The sequence below is a fragment of the Brugia malayi genome (assembly GCF_000002995.4).
Source record: "Brugia malayi strain FR3 genome assembly, contig: Bm_v4_Chr2_contig_001, whole genome shotgun sequence".
NCBI classification, from domain to species: Eukaryota; Metazoa; Nematoda; class Chromadorea; order Rhabditida; family Onchocercidae; genus Brugia; species Brugia malayi.
Window position 1 is genome coordinate 6,755,635 of NW_025062476.1, and position 22,991 is coordinate 6,778,625.

At 32.6% G+C, this 22,991-nt stretch overlaps 5 protein-coding genes across 6 annotated transcripts; 3 read left to right on the forward strand and 2 right to left on the reverse strand.

Annotated features, from left to right (window-relative positions):
- Positions 1 to 2,141: 2,141 nt before the first annotated feature.
- Bm4937 (Uncharacterized protein) lies at positions 2,142 to 3,101 on the forward strand (the record flags this gene model as incomplete). The annotated part of the gene is made up of 2 exons (XM_043078693.1): positions 2,142 to 2,661; positions 2,956 to 3,101. 2 exons carry the CDS (start codon positions 2,142 to 2,144, stop codon positions 3,099 to 3,101), a joined length of 666 nt encoding a protein of 221 aa, XP_042934627.1.
- Positions 3,102 to 4,122: 1,021 nt separating this feature from the next.
- Bm3738 (Uncharacterized protein) lies at positions 4,123 to 6,396 on the reverse strand (the record flags this gene model as incomplete). Its single annotated transcript, XM_001900004.2, has 6 exons — positions 4,123 to 4,284; positions 4,411 to 4,536; positions 4,674 to 4,853; positions 5,308 to 5,409; positions 5,596 to 5,710; positions 6,380 to 6,396. 6 exons carry the CDS (start codon positions 6,394 to 6,396, stop codon positions 4,123 to 4,125), a joined length of 702 nt encoding a protein of 233 aa, XP_001900039.1.
- Positions 6,397 to 11,757: 5,361 nt separating this feature from the next.
- Bma-brap-2 (Uncharacterized protein) lies at positions 11,758 to 15,829 on the reverse strand (the record flags this gene model as incomplete). 2 transcript variants are annotated; one of them, XM_043078694.1, is made up of 14 exons in its annotated part: positions 11,758 to 11,838; positions 12,042 to 12,143; positions 12,210 to 12,335; positions 12,563 to 12,697; positions 12,927 to 13,076; positions 13,199 to 13,352; positions 13,604 to 13,747; positions 13,824 to 13,978; positions 14,232 to 14,330; positions 14,517 to 14,703; positions 14,827 to 14,905; positions 15,114 to 15,321; positions 15,480 to 15,610; positions 15,745 to 15,829. In XM_043078694.1, 14 exons carry the CDS (start codon positions 15,827 to 15,829, stop codon positions 11,758 to 11,760), a joined length of 1,836 nt encoding a protein of 611 aa, XP_042934628.1. The 2 variants fall into 2 exon arrangements, with proteins under 2 accessions (XP_042934628.1, XP_042934629.1); XM_043078695.1 differs by having other exon boundaries at positions 15,768 to 15,783.
- Positions 15,830 to 17,994: 2,165 nt separating this feature from the next.
- On the forward strand, positions 17,995 to 18,675 carry Bm17506 (Uncharacterized protein; the record flags this gene model as incomplete). The annotated part of the gene is made up of 2 exons (XM_043078696.1): positions 17,995 to 18,039; positions 18,538 to 18,675. 2 exons carry the CDS (start codon positions 17,995 to 17,997, stop codon positions 18,673 to 18,675), a joined length of 183 nt encoding a protein of 60 aa, XP_042934630.1.
- A 1,115-nt stretch (positions 18,676 to 19,790) lies between these two features.
- Positions 19,791 to 22,575, forward strand: Bm6046 (Uncharacterized protein; the record flags this gene model as incomplete). Its single annotated transcript, XM_001900006.2, has 6 exons — positions 19,791 to 19,800; positions 20,764 to 20,909; positions 21,065 to 21,258; positions 21,417 to 21,632; positions 21,958 to 22,183; positions 22,435 to 22,575. 6 exons carry the CDS (start codon positions 19,791 to 19,793, stop codon positions 22,573 to 22,575), a joined length of 933 nt encoding a protein of 310 aa, XP_001900041.1.
- Between the last annotated feature and the right edge of the window lie 416 nt (positions 22,576 to 22,991).

The following is a 22,991-nucleotide window of genomic DNA, read 5'->3' on the forward strand; positions in this document are numbered from 1 at the left end:
TACATCAACTTTTACAATGCCTCAAATATTAACAGTTGATTAAAGGTAGAGTTAATATTATATTTCAGCCCTAATGATTGATAATACAAGCCAAGAAATATTTAAAATTCATTAAAAGACTAAAAATGGTTGGGACGTATTTTCACTGATTGTTTACGACATTTTTTTTCTGCATGAATAGCAAGAAATAAAATAAAAATCCAATTAATAATGGTCAAATTGTTTGGTTGCACAAGACGGAATGACTGTTGCATTTCGGATCTCTTGAATGTTGCAATGCCGCGGCGCCGAAAACATTGTTTTGGGACGATGTCCAGCAGTGCGAGTCACGCAATGGAATATGCAGGTAAGAGTTGAGGACATGTCGAGCGGCGTCGGGAAATCAATCTGAGATAGTGGAAAGATCACCGCACTAAGGTAAAAACAATAGAGTCAAGTGAGCATTAAATGGTCGTTACATAATTATAATCTGAGCTGTCAAAAAATGCATTTTGGTTGAATGAATTTGCTGCAAGAATATTTTTACTCCCTCAAAAAGTTAAACTTTTAATTTTTATTTGATTGTGCCACTAAAATGGGTTTAAAATAGTTGCGTTTCAAGTATTTGTATTAAAAGTACGATGACATTTGAGTAAAATTTAATTCGATATTGCTAATAATATTGAACGTCCTTAAAATGGAAAGAAAATTGTTGGCGATCTTCTTCATTTACATGATGTGAGAATTTAGAAGGTCAAAAAGAATAAAGAAAGAAGTTTAGCATACTCGAAACATGTGTTAATTCAAAGCATTTCTGAAATACTTATAAATACAGAAGTAATTCTCAATGAAGTTTGATGAGTCCATTGATAGTTTTAGTTTTAGCTTGTACTTTTCTTGTTATAAAAGATGGAGAGTTTTTTAAACTTTTGGCAAGAGAATTGTTGTTCAGGTAATTATCAGAGCAATAAAGTGATTTATTCGTTTGAAATGAAGAAATATCATTTTCTGAAATAGAAATCAAATTTTGAGGTTTGATAAGAGTCAAATTTACATTTTTTTAAAATATTGTGTACAAAGTTAAATGAACGGATTCGATTGATCAATGGATCGCTTATGCAAATTAATTGAGAAACAGAAGCAGAAACATGAATTATGCTTTCATAGTGATCATATGAATCTGTTAGAGATGTGACTTGATAGTGAAAATTAATTTCATTATAAAATGAAAAATGAAAAAAATGAAAATGATATTTTATAAAGTTAATTATTTAAGTTAATAAATTGCAGAAATTTATCTATTCTATTGTTAGATTCCCAAAACTCCATTGTCCCATTTATTGTCATTTGTTATTTTCACTATAATTTTCAACAGCAAGCGAAGAAAATGCTATCTTTTACTACTCGAATTAAAACAGAAATATATTTTCCATCATTCTATTCAAGCTGCTTCAGGATAGTGAATCTACAGAAAAATAAAATTAAATTACATAATGAAATAAAGAAATAGCATAACTCTATCTTTGTTTGGTATAATGGAATATGTTTGTACTTCGCATAAGATATAGTAATTTCGTAGTTATTTCAAAGAAAAATATCAAATTGGTATTGAATAGTAGGCTAGGTATTATTTTTTGTTAATGTTGTTGATTGATACAGTGATATGACATTTCTTATCAGCAAGCTTATCCAACCAACTTTGGCTAACTTTCATCGTCCTAATTTCGTTATTCTCATATCGTTTAAGATAAGAATTATTTATCAATTATCATTTAGTTCTTTCTCTCATTTAAGCAAGTACGTATGTTGCGTTTAGAAAAATTTACACGTGATAAGAGTGATATAAAAGTAATATTTTGCACTTTTTAGCTTTAGCAGTAAAATAATTAAATTAGTATAAATAAAGCGTCAAAATTGATGTTGCGTGTGTGTATTAGTTGGAAAATAAAATTAATTTGCTCTTTGTCTGAATTTGTTTATGTTTAAATCTGTACTGTCACGTGTGGTGATCTATCTGTTACATGTACTGCTACGTCTAGTGATCTATCTGTTACGTGTACTGCCACGTCTGATGATCTATCTGTTGCGTGTACTGCAACGTGTAGTGATCTACCTGTTACATGTACTGCCACGTCTGATGATCTATCTGTTAGTGTACTGCCATGTCTGATGATCTATCTGTTACGTGTACTGTCACGTCTGATGATCTATCTGTTACGTGTACTGCAACGTGTAGTGATCTGTCTGTTACATGTACTGCCACGTCTGATGATCTATCTGTTACGTGTACTGCAACGTGTAGTGATCTATCTGTTACATGTACTGCCACGTCTGATGATCTATCTGTTACGTGTACTGTCACGTCTGATGATCTATCTGTTACATGTACTGCCACGTCTGATGATCTATCTGTTACGTGTACTGTCACGTCTGATGATCTATCTGTTACGTGTACTGTCACGTCTGATGATCTATCTGTTACGTGTACTGTCACGTCTGATGATCTATCTGTTACGTGTACTGTCACGTCTGATGATCTATCTGTTACGTGTACTGTCACGTCTGATGATCTATCTGTTACGTGTACTGTCACGTCTGATGATCTATCTGTTACGTGTACTGTCACGTCTGATGATCTATCTGTTACGTGTACTGTCACGTCTGATGATCTATCTGTTACGTGTACTGCAACGTATACATCACATAAAAGATAATTATGATAAGCGATTCTTCTACCAACATTTCTATCACATTTAACAGAAATTGTGTGCAACAACAGCATAGGGAAAAGACAAGAAAATAACATGTAGTAGAGAAAAGGATAACACGCTGCGAAGCTGCAGAGCAGAAACCACTAAATGTCGCTTGCAAAAAACCTATATGTAAATGCTGGGGGGTTTTGGGACCGATCTTAGGGTGAGCATGGTTCATATTTTGTCCAGATGGTCCACCATTGTGGGCCGAGGTGGTTTTGAGGTGTTAGTTTTGTTGATTCCTGGGGTTTTAACGCTACCTGGGTTTGTAAGGGTTGGGTGGTGGAGGTCAGATACTTAAGTAGAGGACGACGAGGTTACGAGGTACTTTGTATGGTTTCTTGTCCGCTTGTTGCATTGGGTGTTTGATGCGTTGGGCAAGGTAGTGTTTACAACGAGGTAGTGTCAGTCGCTCGGGACAGTTTCTGATCCAGCAAAAGTTCATCCTCTTTCGCGTATCTTTTGGTTGAACGTACAGAGGTCGTTTTCCACAATTTGCTGTATTCAAGTTTTTAAGGAATTGGTTTGTGAATATTTTTTCTACTGGCAGACTTTAATAAAAAGTTCTTCCTAGAGAAAAAGGTAAAACTGTCACTTCCCTTTTATTCGGTTTAAAATTTACAAATTATACTCCCCTCGGAACTCTTTCATAATGCAAACATAAAGTGATTTTAGAGCGTTGCTTATTATACAGTGCACTTTTTTTCTTAGAACTTACAGTAACGATGAAATGTGTTAAAAGATTGGACTGACGCATATTACAGCAAATTGAATTTTATTCGATCTGGAATTCAAGTTTTGGTTTTAGTTTTCTTTTCTCAATGGATTGAACCGTTTGGCGGTGTAAAGTCAATTTCTCCTGTGTTATACCTCCTCATTGGTGAAGAGGTTTATGATTTTGTTAGCATAATTTTTTCCGAATTATTGAGTGCGTATATATGTGCCTTAAGTAACTTCTGTTAATCAATTGTGATTTCGTTGCACTGGATATTTTGTTTTTTTCAAGAGATTTTTCTTTTTTTCCAATTATTCTGTCTTGTCAAAATGAGAGATGTTCACAGTAAACAGATAAGGAGTTGTGTAATATTTATTACATTTAAGAACAAAACCAACTTTAAAGGAAACAAATAACTTGAAGAATATAGTGACGATTAGAACTACTAACTATCATTGATAAAAAATGTGTGATTCGGCGTTCAAAAGTAATCTTTTTACTAGAAGCAGCTGTGACAAACCTGGAAGATACAGGACAGAGTTATTTTTCGGTTTTGGTGAAAATAATGCAGGAATATCATACACACACAAACGGAAACAGCAATAAATAACAGTTTAAGCAATATTAGGCAACATTACTGCATTCTTAATTCTTCATGCTCTGATTCAAATCGTTTCAGTAGATTGCAATACAGAAACTTGGTGTTTCCGGTGCTTCAACTGGCACTTGAGTTGTTGTTGAGACAGTTGCTTCTCCTGTTTGTGGAGAGGTTTCAAGGTGTGTTTCCGTGAATAAGCTGAACAGGTTTGTCTTGTCACCGAACAAGTTATCCATTTGCTGGAAAATATAGAGCTGAAGTGTCGAACTGTATTTATAAATATATATATGAAATGGCTATATTTAAAGGAAGAACAAATTATGAAGTCGATTAAAAGATTTATCTTGGGTAAAGTCCCTTATTACCTGTTGAATGGAGGAAGACAAATATTTCTGATAGGCAGTCATTTTGGCATCGAACGTCTTTAGTTCTTTCACTTCTTCTGGTGTCAAATCCCGTACAAGTGTTCGTCCCACATATATTTTATTGTTCTGCAATGATTTTATCATATTACTTTCTAATGACTGCAACTTCCAAACTTTTCATCCCTCTGACGCTTTCACCTTTGAATCACCAATAAATCAGTTTTCGGCAGTAATATCTTTAAAAAAATCAGTAATAGGAATACCTGAACCATGCAGCCGTCGAAGTAATACTGGGTAGTATCAGCTGCAGTACAGAAAGATGGTTTTTTAGGTGGTTTGGGGAAATTCTTTTCTGCGAGAGAAGATAAAATCTTGGAACCTTTCTCGCTGTGCCGCGCCAATTGCCATCCTTTACGTCTCTCTTCTAATGATGTCATCAAATCCTAAAAAATGGGCTCCCCTTATTCTTAAACTTTAGTTTCCCAGATTTACCAGCTTTTATAAATTCCAGTCCTTATTGCTTCCAAAACCATCTTATGATAAAATGACTTGAACAACAGATAATTTAAATATCACAGAGGATTTCGAGCTAAGTATAGCCAAAGAGCCAAATCCCGTTAAGCATGAGAATATTTTTGACGGTCCTAGAACACCATTTTAATTCCGAATTTTTCCTAGAGGAATAAAATTAAATAATTTTAGTAACTATTGCTCAGTGTTGAGCTGAGCAGGTTAAACAACAAAAATGATCGACAAAAAAACAATGGTTTAAACAAGATAAACCGTTGCACGATTTACGTAAAAACGAAAGAAATTACACAGTAACAATGATATTCAAAATTTCAAATTCTTTAGGGTAACCTTACTAGAAAGATACCCTGAAGAAGTTTAGGATACCTCTTTGTATTTATTTGACTCTTGGACATATCGTGATAATTCTTTTTGTTCTTCGGCGGTCAATTCTCGAAGAGGTAAACCATTCGCAAACAGTTTGTTGTCCTACAAATTATGACTTTTTTTTAAGATGAACCCAAGTCTCTTGATCACTAATAATTAATCGTAGCAAATGTTTCCATTTATTTCACTTTTTTCAATTTCTGTAGTTTCACAACTTGCAATACCTTTTTACTCTTGATTACTAAGAAACTCAAAACACAATCTTTCAAATATCTTCAAAAATCATACAACGACCACACATCCGGCTGTTCCACCAATTCCTGCAACGTTGAATCCAGCGAAGCGTTTGTTATACCTTTTCACTATACCTGCTTCCAGCACTGCTATCGCGAATAATAACAAACTGTGAAAATAATTAGCAGTTTGACAAATAGATATTTGACATGAAAACAATCTAGTTGTTCTACTTTTTGCAAATCTATTATTTCTCATTTACTACACTTACGAATCACGTAGCACTATTGCACTCTACACTTCTAATAGTTTAAAAAAGGAACTGAAAATCATTACATAAATTAATTACGACTATAACTTAGAATGAAGTTTTGTGAACACACAATGTAAAACTAAAATAGTTGTTTTACTGAAACGATAATAAGAGGAATTAATTTGATTTGAAACATTTGTGCCGTACAAAAACATGAATTTCGAAAGCAATTTTGGGTGATGTAATTAAATCAATTATTATTTCTAGTTGTTGTTGAAAATTTTTAAAAAATTGCTTACACGACATTTTTAACGATTTGGGTAGTACCCGTCCTCTTTTATCAAAATGTGGGGGTAATTTAATGTAAGTATTGCTAATTCAATTCTACATTTGAGTTTAAACTATTGAAAAATCTTTTCTCTACTTTAACTCTTCTTATATAGAAAAACCTCTCTTACATAAGCAAAATGAAGGAACTACAATGTATTTGAATAATTCTTTTTGTCTACAAATAAAGGCATTCTGCAGATCATTATTTGAAATGGTTTAAAAAACTTGGCAGTCAGATATACGAGGCAAACATACCAAAAAAGAGTCTTCATAGTTATCTTTGAAGTCAGACTTGTTGCTGGATTATATAATCACGATTCTGTAAAACTGAGCAATTTGGAAAGTAAGCTGTGAAAGAGAATTTTCGGAAGGCGACTTCAATTATCGTGACAAACAAATCTTATCAAGTGGTAAGTATATAAGAAATGCAAAAAAAAGAAATGAAATAAATTTTAAAAATAAAATGACAATCTAAAGATAAAAAATCTTATTTAGAAGGACGCTAGATTCAGAAGGGAGTGACATCAGCACAATTGCTTAGGAAAAAGGCAAATAAACAGACCAAAAGAAATCTGGCCTGTTATCTTCGTTCAGTTTTTCTCAGTGTTCTAGCAAAGATTGGAGAAAATTCAAAAATCCATGTTTAATTTTTTCTTCAGCGTAGAATAATTGTTAATAAAATAATGTTACCATCCTATGCTATCATTTAGATAGATACTTAAATGATGAAATTTCAAAACGTCTCGCATAAAACACTTAAATCCCATCATCTCTAAAAAAAGAACAATATTTACACTTCAACAAAGAAACACAATGACTGCTGTGCTAGCTGCTAGAGAGTGTTTTGGAGATCACAGGATCACTCACAAATTCTTATGTCTTGTCGAGGAGTTTCTGCCATGAGAATTATTTTAAAACCGTTGACTAATGAAGTACCGTGATCTCTAAAACAAGATAGGAAAGAGCACTGAATTTTAATTTGTTTTTAAAAATTCGTCGCTTGTAACAATGATTTTCAACAATTTAATTTCAATTGCCAGTTGTGTTTGTGTAAAGGTAAAATGCATATCACAAATAAAAACTGATTCTCTTTCTCGCTGTGTATTATGCGAAAATGGAGTGACACGAAATGACTGTCTTATGAAGACTTTGTCATGTACTTTGATCTCTTTTGCAAGGGGAAAGGATCAATTCTGTGTTTATAATAGTCATCGTTCTCAGATAAAACATCTCTCTTCCTAAGTCGCTTATTTGAAGTAGCGAAATGTTATAATGATATAGAGGAGTAGGGTCTTAACGACAATAATAATGTATTTGCTCCAAGCTAAACATGACAAATGTCATGAAATTTTAGGAATCTAATATGTCCATCAGATTTGCAAATTTTGACAAACGCATTCTGCTGAACTGATTGTAATTAATCGTCGGTAAATATCTATCGAGTGAACGAATTTTCGGAAATCATTTCCATTAAAAGAAAATAAAAATTATACATACTAAATAAAGACTGAATTTAAAGCTAAAATAGAAGTTGATGACAACGTACATACTGGAAAAATCCGGTTTAAAATTCAAAGTTTTGAAATTAAGATCTAATCAGTGACAAGATCACATGATAGAATATAAAGGATAGAAGTCCCCGCAACAACAAAACCATATGTAACACATAAAGAGACTGAAAGTAACTATTGAAATAAACACTTCCATGAAGGAGTAAGAAGTTGAAAGATAATGCCGGGAAGAATCCTTCATAGGTATGGTAGCTTTCACCATCAACACAAACAAATCGAAATCGATTCATCGTGAGGATTGGAAAGCAACCACACTGGGCCAGTATCCCGACAACAATAAATTCTCTCGCAAAGTAAACAAATCATTAACTTTACATGCAAATTCTCCGCCTCCTGGGACTTTCAAATGACATAAGGGCTTATGTTTTTCGAGAGTTAGTACTTCTCTGAAAGACTAGTTTCAGTTTTATTACATAACAGAGAAAGCCGTTAACAATTTCACTTTATTGAACGGAGTTTGATTTACGACTTTTTCAGGATGAATAAGTTGAACAGCCGTTTGATTGGATTATTTCTGCAAAGTTTATGACGAGTCACAATCAAAATGAGTCATCATTCAGCAATTGAAACATATTCAGCTCATTCTTTACTTCCACATTTACCTCTTCTGCTTTCCAAAACACATTTTTTCCCAGTCAGCTTTTTCTCTCTTGCATTTGGAACTGCAATATCCCAGTAGTGGTAATATAATAAACAGTTCCCTTACCTCTACCTCTACTTTATATCAATTTAGATCAATACCATCGGTTTTCATCACATAGCTAAGTGTCAAAAATGATTGTGGAGTGATGCTAGCGAATAAACTACCCTGTTTAATAGACTTTGATTGATTGGGCTGCATAATATATGGAAAGATGCTCTGGTTCGAGTGAACTTCCAGAAATGCGATATCTAGGTTAGATTTCAAATGATTCTGTAATGCTCAAAACACAATTCAAATTTCCTTCATCATATGAAGACAAAAACTGCCATCACTAGCACGAAATGGTTACTGGGAATGGAGAAGTTATCATTTGACATGGATTCCTGTCACTTGTGCAATTCTGATAAGATTAAAGGGAAAGAGAAGTGCACAATCAACAAAACAAATTGTGAATAAATGCATCGAAGTAAGAGTACCGTTTGTGGTAATCTTCGAAAGAAGGAAATGTGTCAGATGCATGAATTTTTAAATGATAACTAATAGATATCAGATGTAGTAAATGTTAAGTGGAGCAACATTTCATCCAAGACAGTTATTTAAACTGGAGTTTTATAAAATTATTGTAAAAGCTAATAAAATTTATTCATCAGTTAAGGCTTATTGTTTCTCTTCTTCCCTTTATATTATTGAATTCATTTGATCAGTTTGCTGATTTAAATAAAAATTTACAAAATATGAAGAAATATTTGATCACACATAGAACTGTATTAAAGCAAAAGACATTAATAAATATCCTGACAGCATTTAAAGAAAACTAGTTTGGGATAAGTTATGAATCCAACTTATATAGAGATGTCTGGTGGCTAATGTCTTTTGCTTTAATATAATAGCAATGGTAGTAGCAGTAGTAGAAATAGAAGAAATGGTGTACATATTTTTAGGTGGGAATATTTTTGAGATCGTTGACCTATTGATCAGAAAAGACAACTTTAAAGTTATAAATAATCTTTGTAGAGATGTTTGGTTTGAAAAATTTATCACAGTTGGAAGATTTACTCAAGTGAAGATAGCATGACAAAGTTCGGTAGTTACAGCATTCAACATTAGAAATGTCAGATAAATTGAATGGATTATAAAAAAAATCGTGATTATGCCATCCCTCTAAAATTGAGAGAACTGTCTGCGAACAGTTTTAAATCTGTGAATAATATTAACACTAACAATAGTTATATAATATTATTGAAAAGTACAGGGAGTAAGAATGCAGGTGCAGAATGCTATCTAGTTTTTTCATGAAATAATTGTTGGAGGTAAAAATGAAATTCAGCAAAATATTACTGCAGCGAACACTGTATGTTGTTATTGGTATGAAATGATTCAAAATTGCCGAAAAAAATAAATTTAAACATGGAATGCTTAAATTAATTTTAATATTACATTATTGTGTGATACCATCAACCAGTTATTAATTTGTTTCTGTGACCTTCATGATTCATAATTATTAACGCTTTATAATTAAAATTCTCTTTTCGAAATGCAAAATAATAAAGTATATAGGGAATGCTGGGGACGACGTTATCACTTGATGCAATTTCTGTAATTGTCCATTTGTTCTTATCACTGATAATTGATTCCAAAGAAAATGTAAGCGTCCGTAAAATTTGCTTATGAATTAAAATTTGGTGCATTTACTAAATAGCACACTAATGCAAAAGCTATTCCTGTAAAACTTTACTTAAAAATGAAAACTCTTAAATACCAATTTTCAGATCAAAATTTTTTAAAAAAAAGAACTGTACCAAAAATCTTTAGCCTACTTTTCAATTCATCATTAAGATAAGGTAGGATTTAAGAATTTAATACGATTATTTGAAAATTCTCTTCAAAAGAACTGAAAGGAATCTTTAAATCAAATAGTTTAAACAGGAGGCAATGATTTATGAGGTAGATTTAAAAAGTGGAAGAACGAATTACTTCGGATCCCGTTCTATTCTTTAAATTTCTCGCATACATGAGCTTTTCCAGTGCAACGATCATGAATGGATCAGCAGACTGTTTGATAGGGATTCATTAAAAAATTGATGAAAAAACTACAAAAGATTTAAATAAAGCTCCAATGACACAATTTTTTTTTTTTTTTGGTAACGCACATTTTTCAGAAAGAAAGATGAATCAGTTCATGACTATAACATAAATTTCTTTCTCGTGTTTAATTTTTCCGTTAAAATCATTACATTTCACGCGAAAAAAATATTACAGCAAAAAATATCATTTTTTGCTGCCACTTTAAAGAGAGTGGATATATCGAAATTCAGAACTGATTTTTGAAATTGATAAGGAGACAAAATACAGATAACTACGGTCATTCTGCTACTTAAAGCTTAATCTTATATTCATCATATCAACCCATCCTTTAATTTTTTTTTCACCAAATATGAAAACAAATAACTGGTTGGAAAATTAAACAGACTGGGAAATGAAAATACAAACGTTACAGGGGCAACTTTTTCGAAAGGAAATTCAATATCACGTATTGTGAAGATCTGCGTAGCACATTTAGCGATAAAGGTGTGATGAATAAGAAGTCATAAGGAATGAAAAGGATGTCAACAAAGAATTTCCTTACACTTTCTCAGAGTCACCGCAAGATACACTACAAGGCTGTTTGTTATTCAGCTGATAATGCTGTTAACCCAATAAATCTTCACTATTTCTCATTCTTTCTTTTTTAAAAAACTTTACAAGAACAGATATTTTGATGTCATCAAGAAAAACCATCATTCGAAGGTCAAAACGCTTTCAAACAATTGTAGTACATACTTCACGAATCTTCTCCATTTGCTTATTGTTCAAAATTAGGTTGACATACTCGAGAAAAAAATAATGACCCAATAACAAAAACAGAAAATGATCAGTCATATGGAAATGGCAAAAGCCATACCTGAAAACAAAGATATATTTCTAACGACCTAATAAAAACAGGAATGAAATCTAACGTTTTCAGATATCATCAGATTAAATCTCCATCCTATGAACTATATAAAACAATGAACTATTCAGGACTTTACATAAAATATTTAATTACAATTATGCACAAGATCTCAAAGGCAACATATATATCCTCTAAACAATGAACTGCATATCATTTCAACCTATAATTTGTTTCATATCTAATAAATAAAAAAGTATTCAATACGTATAGAGTGCAAAGATGGTGTTAAGACAATAAATACTGCAAGAAGTATAAGATAATCAATGGCAGCACAAAACAGACAACAAGGCACCAGTTTTTTTTTTGCTGGAATATATTCTAGAATAATGTTTAAATTTGAAAAGCAGTTTTACGAAATAGCATAGTTAATTGGGAAGAGATAAAAGAAAATAATCGCTTTTCTACACATTTCAGTGATGTGCTGAAATTACTTCTTCCTGCGTCTCCGATTTCGCATTGGGGTACGCTGTGGTGGATTTGCCACAACTACGCTACCTTCATTAATTTCCTGAAAAATGAAACAAAAATCTAATGTTTTCGAAATTTGAAAAACACAGTAGCCAAATAATAAATTAACTAACAATAAACGTTGTAACTAATAATTAGTTACAATGATCCAAAATACAAACAGTATTCGACCACTTTTTTCGCAACTGTTACCTTATTGGTTATGATTCCCCAGTTCAAGAGAATTAAACATAAAAGAACAACCTGTTCGGTAACTTTATTCATTTCTACTGCATCCTGTATTTTAGCTTCGGCTTCGAAGTGCATCATTAAGTCACGAATTTGTTCATTGAGATCATTAACTGTCTGAAAAAAACATAATATTAGAATTCGATTTAATAAGTAATAAAGGAATGATAAAATGATACTTACAGAAACATATTTCTCGTGTAAACTGGCATTTTTTGCTTCCATTTCTGTTAATCTCGCAGACCACTTCTCCTGATCGGATCGTAATAACTTATTTAAAGCACGTTCCTCTGCCAATTCTTCTAATGCCTGTAAATAAGTTTCATAATTTCAATAACAACCAGCAAACACCTACAAGAAACATTGGGTAACCACTAGCCAACCGATAACTAACCACATAATTTTAATTTGAATCTGAATTCCGTTCCAAGTAAAAAACTGAAGAACTTTGTATAGGATAAGAAACGGTTGCGAATCACAGTTTTAATGGTAAATATAAAATAGTTTGAAACATATATTTAGAAAGGAAGTATTACTTTGTTCAATTTACTCTGAATATTTTGACACTTTTTTTCCATAGTGCGCCGTTGTTGTGTACAAGAAGCTAAAGTTTTTTTTAATTCATCGCATTCCTGTCGTGTTACCTCCATTTCTTTCTCAAGATTGTCAACCTATTAAAATTTAAAACTTTGAAAAGGTTTTGTCTCCCAAATTTCTGTTAAATAGCCAAATTGTTATTTTGAATAAAAAGAGAGACATTTTAACATCCTGAGAAGTATGTCAAAACGTAGTAATGTATGAAACAACTTCATCTAATATCAAGAGGCGATGACATTTTGATGAGTGACTAATTGAATTTTTCCTCAAACCCTGCAAACTTTATCCCATATAGTACAAAACCTGAGCCTGATTATGCTTTTCTAACGTGCTAAATAGTCGTTCTTGTTCGTTCATTTTGGTCTCGTAAAAAGTCCTTTGATATTCCAATTGACTCGTAAGCAAACAAGTGTATTCCAACTGAATCGATTCTAATTTTTCGCCTGGATTTTCCTAGAAAAATAAAATCTTTATCAAGTTTAAGATTCAGACAAAGAAAGCCAATTTTTTTATCAAGATATTTCTTTTTTTTTAAAAAAAAAAATAGTTTTCCAGAATTGCTTAGGAGAACATACACCGCTATCACTAACACCGCTTCTCCTGTATTCGACCATTTTGCCATCAGGTGAGCTCTGTATCAAGCGATGAACATAATTGTCACCCGCATAATCCCACACACGTTCACCACCAATTTCCAAAGTAAATGTGTGTGAAGTTGTTTCAAAATGTCTGCAATGATATATAAAATGAATCTGTTTCCATTAACAATTTGTCAAATCAAATATAACATGCAGAAATTACTCAGTCGTTAAGTGTGTACAAAGATAGACAAAACGATAAAGGAAGGTACAAACTATGGACTCTGCAAATAAGTGACATTTATAAGCAAATAAACATCACTGTACTGGAAAGACATGCAACATACGATTAAGATCGTAGATAATTAATCAATAACATAACCTTTCGGTTGAGATGCTAACCTATAAGCATGACCTTCTACATATCGGCCGCAACCAATATTACCGCAAACTAAGCATATCCACAAATCCGTAGTTTTTCCGCAAACAGAACACTTCTGATCCGCCACCAATTCAGGCGTTTGATTATGCCTACATACTGGACATCTGAAAGTATCATCAATGAGCAGATAGAAAAATTCAACATAAGAATTCTAAGACTATTTAATAAACTACATCTTACGTCGTGTCCGCCCACTGCTCTAAACATTCAGCATGAAAAGTATGGTTACATAGAATAGTCAGCACACCATCATCCATACGTTCCAGACAAACAGCACATGTTGGCAATTCTGTCATGTTTTCAGCAGGCAAGCTACCACCAGCTTCTTCACGAACCTTAAAAGTCAAACTCTTGAGAAACACAAGATTCAGAATTGAAAGAAATCCTTCCTTCTTCTCTTCCTCCAATCTTGATTTTTCTTTACAACATATATTAGATAACTCATAAAATTTTAAGAAATGAACTCCATTACAGAGAAATAAATCTGGTGACTAAAAAATCGAAGATAAAAAGAAGGTATTTAAGAAACAGGAAAAGTGTAACAAAAATACAATATTACAAGAATAAATATGGATCAAGAGAATATACCGATTCAATTTTTTGAACAAAGACTAAAGAACACTTTTCTGGTTCAATTGCATTATATGTTATGCCATTGTACTCATCGTAAAAACGTACAGCAGCATCCTGAAAAACGTAGAAGTATTTTTATTATTCCATCTCACTCTTTATCGATGATCATAAATATTATCTTAAAGGAACAATAAATATAATCCAAATGTTCGACTTATTTTTTTTTTTTTGACTTTATTTGCTCGACTCGACTTTATTTGCAAATGTTAAGAGAAGAAAATTATTAAAATCTGGGCTTACATGAGATCGGAAGTTAATAATAACCATATACTGATTTGGTGTTGAATCACGTATCACTTTCATTGCAGTAATATATTGTGAACTTGGAGTAATAAATCTTAACAACTCGCGACATGAAAGCAACGATGGGACTCCTAACATGCATAATATTGAACAATCACTTCCATTATCTACTGAATTCGTTTCTCTGAAGATATTTTTCTTTTATTTTATTCATTTAACGACATAGTTGAATTGGAAAATTGCAAGAAATAAGTTTATAAGATAACTGCTGAAATTTCGAATTTCAACACAATCGAAAGAACGTCACCTTTTTTTGTAAAAATGAAGAATCCCTGACGTTTTTTCGACAAATGGATTTCCGGAAAAGAATGATATATTGCATAAATCTGGAAAAGGAGATGTCATATTCGAGAACAAAGTGGTTTAATGTCTGACATATAAGTATTGTGGACTTCATCAATCGCTTAAGACAGTAAATTCCCTAAACATCGATTTGGTCTGAACCACGATGCTTCAGGCAAAATCGAATAGGGAAGAGCATGAGTAAAATCACAAACTAATAAAGCTCAGATAAAATAATCATTTAACACAAACCCGATTCATTTCGCACTTCCCCAGTTGTTCCTAGAGAAAGAGAAGAACCGGAAGCAATTGCTTGTACGGATGAAGGCTCCTCTTGACCATCGAGAGTAAGAGATTTCTCTTTATTGAATACTCTTTGATCTTTTGAGAAAGTCTGCACAATCACTTCTGTGTATTTGCGATTGCCTAAGCACTGTACTTGCTTCGATGCTTGATCAACCTAAATAACATGTAATAGCATATGTTTCAAATGTATTCATGAAGGCATCATAATAATGCAGAGAAATAAGTTTTGCTATATACATCAGCAGGAAAAAAAAAAAAAAAAAAACTAAATTCTTCTAGCTAGATTTAATAAATTTCAAGAAACAATGTTACCAATTCTGCCGTCTTATCCACTGCAGTTGGTTGGAAGGAATCCGCTTCACTATTAGGCCGCGGATTTACTTTCTTGTGCTTCGTCCTTTCAGCCATTGATTTCTTTTCAAGTTGTCGCTTAGTTTTCACTTCTAAAATTTTATCATAATAGAACTACAGGAAAACTAGACTTCAAACAATTTACTTCATACCTTTCTAACCATCAAGAACACTATCCAAAAATTATTATTATCCTACAACATGTGCTTAGATAAACAAATAATACCGTTAGAATCAACAAACTCGAACTTAATGAACGGTGCATCAGCTTGTATTTCCAAACGTATTGTAATCGAAGCCACTTTGCTCATCAACTAGAAATAGAAACCAAAAGTAGTATTATTCCAAATGAAATGAAAAACATAATGTATAAAAGTCATTTACAAAGCGCAAAAATACATTAGTAAAATACAACTTTAAATCGAGATATACTCTAGCCCATGCTAAAAATAAGAACTTGAAGTTCAGTTTTTCAAGTCGGTTCTTTTGAGCTCTTCTTGAGCCCTTTTTCTTAAGGATGAGGCATACTAATTCTTGACCTTACCTATCTGTCTCTTCCAGTTCTCGCATCCTGGCCTTTAATAGTTGCCGGATGGGAACAGTAGTGAGGACAAGTTGAAATTTAAAATAATTTTAATGAACTCATCCACTTTCACAATAACTGCAGTAATTCAAAAAAATCATCGTACCACAACGACATTTCAAAAAAATCGTAATTTGAAAATTGCTGTACTGCTATGCAACTTGCCCAGATCAATTGGAAATCTGATTACCCTATTTAACTTGAGAAGTTCCACGAGATTGAAGGAAACGGTAGAGGTGTGGAGATTATAGCGCGGGGATCATTTCATTTTGTGCGGTATGCACTCAATCCACAATCTAACATAGATATGGCTGATAAAGCATTTCGAGTAAGTCAAGAAGCAGAACTGCAGCTGCAACACTAAACTGCAAGGGGAACGAGACAAGAGATCACCACAAATGTAGGTAGTGCTTAATTAAGATAGTGAAGTTCGTCAACTAAAAATTAGATTGCTAAAATGTTCTGAAGTGGAATAATCAAATTATATTGATAGTTACAAGATGTGTCCATATTGCAGTATCATACTGCATTTGCAGGAACTTCACAACAAATATGTTTCCTATGATTATTCTTATTTAGTGCATTAATCAGAATAAAGGTTACAGATAAGTTACTAAAGTAGTCAAGGAGAATCAGTAATAGTTTTGCAGTAATTTGTATTTAACTTGTATTAGTACAAGTCTGGTGCTTTAAAAAAATTCAAGGGTTTTTCAAGGATTCAGTACTATGTTTTCGATATGAATCGAAACATCTATTTTATAGTGATTGAATTTCGAGTTTATTTACTTATGAATATATTGTTTGCTTTTTTTATATTGTTTGCTTTCTACTTTTTTTCTACTTTATTATCTATTTAAAAGCGATACTACTGGAAAAACGTTAGATTAATGAGAAGAGTTACTTGATGTACGAAAAAATTCCAGCTTGAAATATCCAGCGGAAATGGCAAATATTTCTGGTAGTAATCGCTTTTTTCTTTACTGTTTTTTCATTTACTTCTTTCACTAAATAATATTTTATCAACTATTAGGTGACATGATTTAAACTAGGCAAACTTTAAACATGAAGAAATTTGCTCTCGAAAATAATGTACAAAAATGTTAGACTGGGGTATTTTAAAGCTCCGGATTTGCCATCTTCTTGGGTTATTTTCAAAGTTACCTTCTTTCAAGTTACTTCTCTATTCTTTCGTCGTCCTCTTATATAACTGAAGATTTGATCGATCTGACTTAGCTAGAGCAATTATCGCACTTTTAGATAGAAATAAGAAGTGTGATTAATTGGACATTATCAAACCAGATACATTACTACAGCTTTAGCTTTATATGAATTTTCTTATCCATGCAAATCCTTTTACTTAATAAAAATATTACTAATAATATTTATCAAAATTACCTACACAGAAATGTTTTGGCATTACACCACATTTTTCTTTTTCTATATTACCGATTCAATCAATCTTCCTTATCTATAAAATATCTTATCAGAACCCATTCGCCTCCTCATTCTTCAAAACACATTCGAGTTTCACAAGTATTCTTTCTTTCAAAAGTTCTTACTCCCTGTTAAGAACTTGCTGTTTTGTTCGAAGATTGATTATTTATTTACTGACTGACTGGAGCTGTTTGAAAAACTTAGCTATTAGTGTTGTGAATAGAATTGAGAACAGAATTAGTTGTAGTCATGTCAAACTCCGAATTACACTGATTAATCCTTTTTATCTCTATCTCACGTTGTACTTTTCAACTCATTGAGACAATTGAATTCACTTTAAAACAGATGGAAATGAGACTGTAGCCGAGAATTCCTAAAAGAACTAACTATACATGCTTCTAAATCACATTGTTCAACCCAACCACTGACCACCATTCCAGAAGATTTTATTTACAAGTAATGTCAAAAAGTGAGGAGCCGAAGTCGGACGAAATTGGAGAAAAAGTGTGAAATTAAGTCTTTGAAATTATTCAACGAGTGTTATGTAAGGACAGGTGCTTCTGGGCACCGGTAATACGAACTCATTGCGAATAGTATTAGTAAAAGAATAGTATTATATAAGCTATTTTCCACGGGATTTCCTTGTATACTTATGCTACTTATTTCTTCGTGACTGTTAAAAAAACTTAAGCTTTAAGGAGCACTAATAGTGGATTAATTCCATGGCTTCATAGAGATATTTTTCGAGAAGTCTTCCTAACGAATGGAATGATTTAAACTTCGTATAGCACAGTGAATCGATCATCGAAGGAAGGCTTATCACTCAAGGAAAGTTTATTTGCAATGGCGTTTGCACATGGTTTTGAAATAGATATATATAAATTAAAAAAAAACTTTTTGATTAGCAAATTCCCATGCTCGTACGTAAGACTTACACATAACTCTTTTTTACGCTAGTACCATAGGTCATTCCATGCATTCATTTATTTCCCACTTGTACAGCTAAACGTAGGTCACTGCAAAGCAATGCACGTGCAATGTGCATGCAAAGCAACCACTCGTCCATCTGCAAGCCGTCAGAATCCCTACGTGCAGATAACTGAGCGACCCGCACGAAGTGCACATCCCAGTGCATTGTAGAACGGATGCACTGCAGAGCGAACGGATGAAAGAAGTGCAACTATCCATCACAGACATGTCTGTCCTTCCTCTCCCTCTCTCTCCTCTCTGTGCACACCATCAGTTTCTCCGTCTGTCTCCCCCGCACTGGCAGGAGGTTCACCGCTCCGGGAGAAAGTGGCATCACGGTGTTCTCTTAAGTATGTGTGTATATGTGTGTGTCTGTGTTTGTGAATGCGAAAGGAGAAGGAAGAAGGTATCGACAGCATTCCATTCCGGATTCGATACTTTCCTGATAATAATTTCTTGTATGTCTTGAATAATTTATCAAAAAATTTTCTTTTCAACAGATTTGTGAATTCTACGAGTTGTTAAAATTATCAGGAGGAGACTTATACATTATGAGATCTTCAAGTAAACAAGATCGATTTGTTTTTTCTTTAATTAGATAGATTGATTGTTAACTCAATTAACAATCTTTTAAGAAGCCTCAAATGTAAGTACAATGAAAGTTAAGTTGAACTGTTTCGATTTGCAATAAAGAATATTAATATTTATGCTTTGCTATGAGATATAAAGAATCAACCTACTGATATCATCATTTGGTGATACGTATTTCTCTGCTTTCAATATCACCGTACAAAAGCATTAAAATCACTCTGACATGTTAGATGCTATTTCTCAAGAAGATGTTCACTGAACTATAAGAGGGCTGTTTCCTATTTGAGTGGAATGGAAAATAATAAATTTTAAAATAATGAGCACAGATATTGCTATTGTCACTGCCATTATACTTTCTTCCACGGTTACTTTCGAGACATTCATCCGCTTCAAGCCATGTAATATCTTATTATATCCGATTCATTAATAATAGTTTAAAATAAACCCTAACCTCTATTATACCTGCATTGAGATTTAAAGCGTTTGGTGATGGCCAACTTTTGGGCAATAATCTACTTCCATATACTTTTATTTCCTATATGCAAATAATAGGATAGACATCAATTATATTTGAAACTTTATTGATGACGTCATCAATGCGTCAATGCCATTATTTGTTGTACTTCAATTTCATTAATTTCAGATATAAATAGATTGAAAGGAATCCCAACTATTATTATCTTTACGCAACAAAGATGGCGGAAGGTGATTTACTTTTGGATTTTTTCTACTTTTGAATTTTACCACTTCATTTATACTGCAAGTTTTTTTCACTACAAATTTGTTAGAAACTCTTCTTAGAAAAATTTTTAGTATCAAATCATTACTTTTAGTTTGCATGCTAAATCAGGTTAGCACAAACAAATTCACAGATCGGATTTTCTTCTTAGAGTAAAGAAGTTGTTAGTTAGAAGTTTATTTAGCTTGTAACTACAGGTAAGTGTAGATTGTAAGTGTAGGTTTTTTGTAATCTGTTGAATTAGTAAACTTGAAGTATAGGGAAGTCATGTTTGCCTATGCTTTTATACTTGCTTAATTTATGACTTCATCTGATCATAGTTTTCCTTAAATATTAATTCTCTTAATCTTTCATAAACTTTGATATTTGCCCAATCTTGATTCCCGAGTTATATAATGCAGTCGAAATTTATTGTTTCACTGAATGATTACTTTTCCTTTTTTAGTTATATATTGGGTATGTTTAATAGGAAAAAGCCGCATCACCGATGCCAACATTTTCATAACCATTTCCCACTAGAAAAATAACAACACTAACGTCACCTCTTAAAGAAAATGCAGGTGTTTGAAATTTAATAATATCTAGCAACCATTCTGTGAGAATACATGGAATAGGTTTTATATTCAAGTATTTTATGCCGAAAATAATTCAGGGAAATTTTTGTTATAAAACGAAATTTTAGTGATACTGTTAGCTTAGATGTCTACTGATTGCAAAATGTATTCTATTCATTGCTTCTGAATTCTTTAAACGAAGTATTAGGCATTGTTTTAGTTTATTTTTTAAATCTCATTGGTAATAACATTCTTATTTGCTTAAGAACTTTTGCTTAACTTATTCATTATCATTTTATCTTCTGTAAAATTATGAGATATTTAGCCTATTTTTATGAATACATACATGATTACACTTGGTCGTGTTTATTTCAGACAAACCCATGGATATATCCAAAAAGCAAGATATTAAAAGTTTTGACCCAAAGAAGTTTTTCGTTGACCTGGCGACCGGTGGCACCGCCGCTGCAATATCAAAAACTGCAGTTGCTCCTATCGAAAGAGTGAAAATATTGTTGCAAGTATGAGTTGCATTTTTATATTCTGTTTGCTGTTGAGAAGCGTTACAAAGATATACTTGATATATTTTAGATATGAGAAGTTAATTGACGATTCAAATTAGACTCATTGAATTTCAGGTTGTTACTCCATGCATTTATATTGATAACTCGTTCAGGTTCAAGATGCTCAGAAAACAATTGCTGTTGAGAAGCGCTACAAGGGTATACTTGATGTTCTGATTCGAGTTCCTCGCGAACAAGGCTTATTTGCTCTATGGCGGGGTAATTTGGCTAATGTAATCCGATATTTCCCCACACAAGCTCTTAATTTTGCCTTCAAGGATACATTCAAAAAGATGTTCATGGGAGGGTAAATTTTATTTTTAATAATAGCTTAATGAAAAGAAGTAATTGATAATAACGAGATATTACTATCTTTTGAATTGAATTCATCTTCATACAAAACTGTTGTATATGATATTATTATTTCTATTTTTTATAACTGAAATATATATTTACTATTTTCAGGTTAGACAAGGAAAAACAGTTCTGGAAATTCTTCGCAGGTAATCTTGCAGCAGGTGGCGCTGCTGGTGCGGCATCGATGTGCGTTGTATACCCGTTAGACTTTGCTCGAACTCGACTTGCTGCTGATATCGGTAAAGGTGATAGCCGAGAATTCAGGGGATTGACGGATTGTATTGTGAAGGTTGCAAAATCCGATGGTGTAGTTGGATTATACAGGTGTGCTTTCATTATATGACATCTCAGGTTTATGTTTATATTGAAATAAAATTTGCTTTCATTTTTTCTTAGATTTCTATGCTTTTTTCAGCTGTGAGGCTATTGTTAATTTGTTCCATGTCTTTCGTAAGTTATAAATTTGTCAGTGTAAGTGAAAATTAGATTTGTCAGAGTTTGAGCTTGAAGCGCATTTTACCATTTGTTGTTTAGGCAAAAATGTATATATAGGATGATAAATCAGTAGAATTTTTTTAAGGAAAAAACGGCCTCCATTACGTTGCTAGAAACTAATTTTTAACAATATTATTTCTCTGTTGAATTTTAGGGGTTTCCTGGTATCAGTACAAGGAATTATCATTTATCGTGCAGCTTATTTTGGTATGTTTGATACTGTGAAAACACTTGTGGCTGGTGAAAAGAAACTGAACTTCTTCTTCGCTTGGATGATTGCACAAGTGGTAACTGTAAGCTCTGGAATACTTTCATATCCTTGGGATACTGTACGCCGTCGAATGATGATGCAATCTGGACGTAAAGATATCCTTTACAAGGTATGTTATATTTTCAGCTATTCACATAGACATGTTTTTGCATTACTGAAATATCTGGAAGATTGTCTTATATTCTTCTAGCCTTTTCATTTGTTTGTGATCCTTCGACTTCATTAGTAATGAGCAATGTAGTTTGAAGCGGTAAATTTCATTAATAAAACTGGTTATGTATTAATAACGTTAGGTTCTTTGCGTGCACTGGTTCGAATACAGAAATAGTCGACAAATGAATTTTTGGATCGTTTTTACAGAATTCAATGGATTGTGCCGTAAAAATAATTAGAAACGAAGGCGCCAGTGCGATGTTCAAAGGCGCATTATCAAACGTTTTTCGAGGTACCGGTGGTGCATTGGTATTAGCTATTTACGATGAGATTCAGAAGTACCTGTAATCTAAGTCTGATGCTGAATGATTTCTTCATTAATGATCTATGGGAGTTTTGGCGAAACATAGGATCCGATGTATTGGATAAATGTTTAGTTAATTTTGAATAATAATTCTTAATTAATTTTTTGACATCTGTAGTATATCAGAAAGCAAACAATAAAATTTTAATTTTCATATGAAACAATCCAGAATCTGTACTGGTAGGGAAATCGCTAAAAAAGAAAGCGCTTTGTGTTTTGAATTTTTGTATTTTGATTGGCAATGATGATGGGATAATTTACTCCGGTTGTAGTTGAATTTGAGATTTGAAGTAGTGGAAGATACACTGTCTCACAATTTTATAAAATATGTTTTGATTTATAAAAATGGATGAAATCAATCATATCTTTATCAAGTCAATGTAAACAAATGAGGTACAAA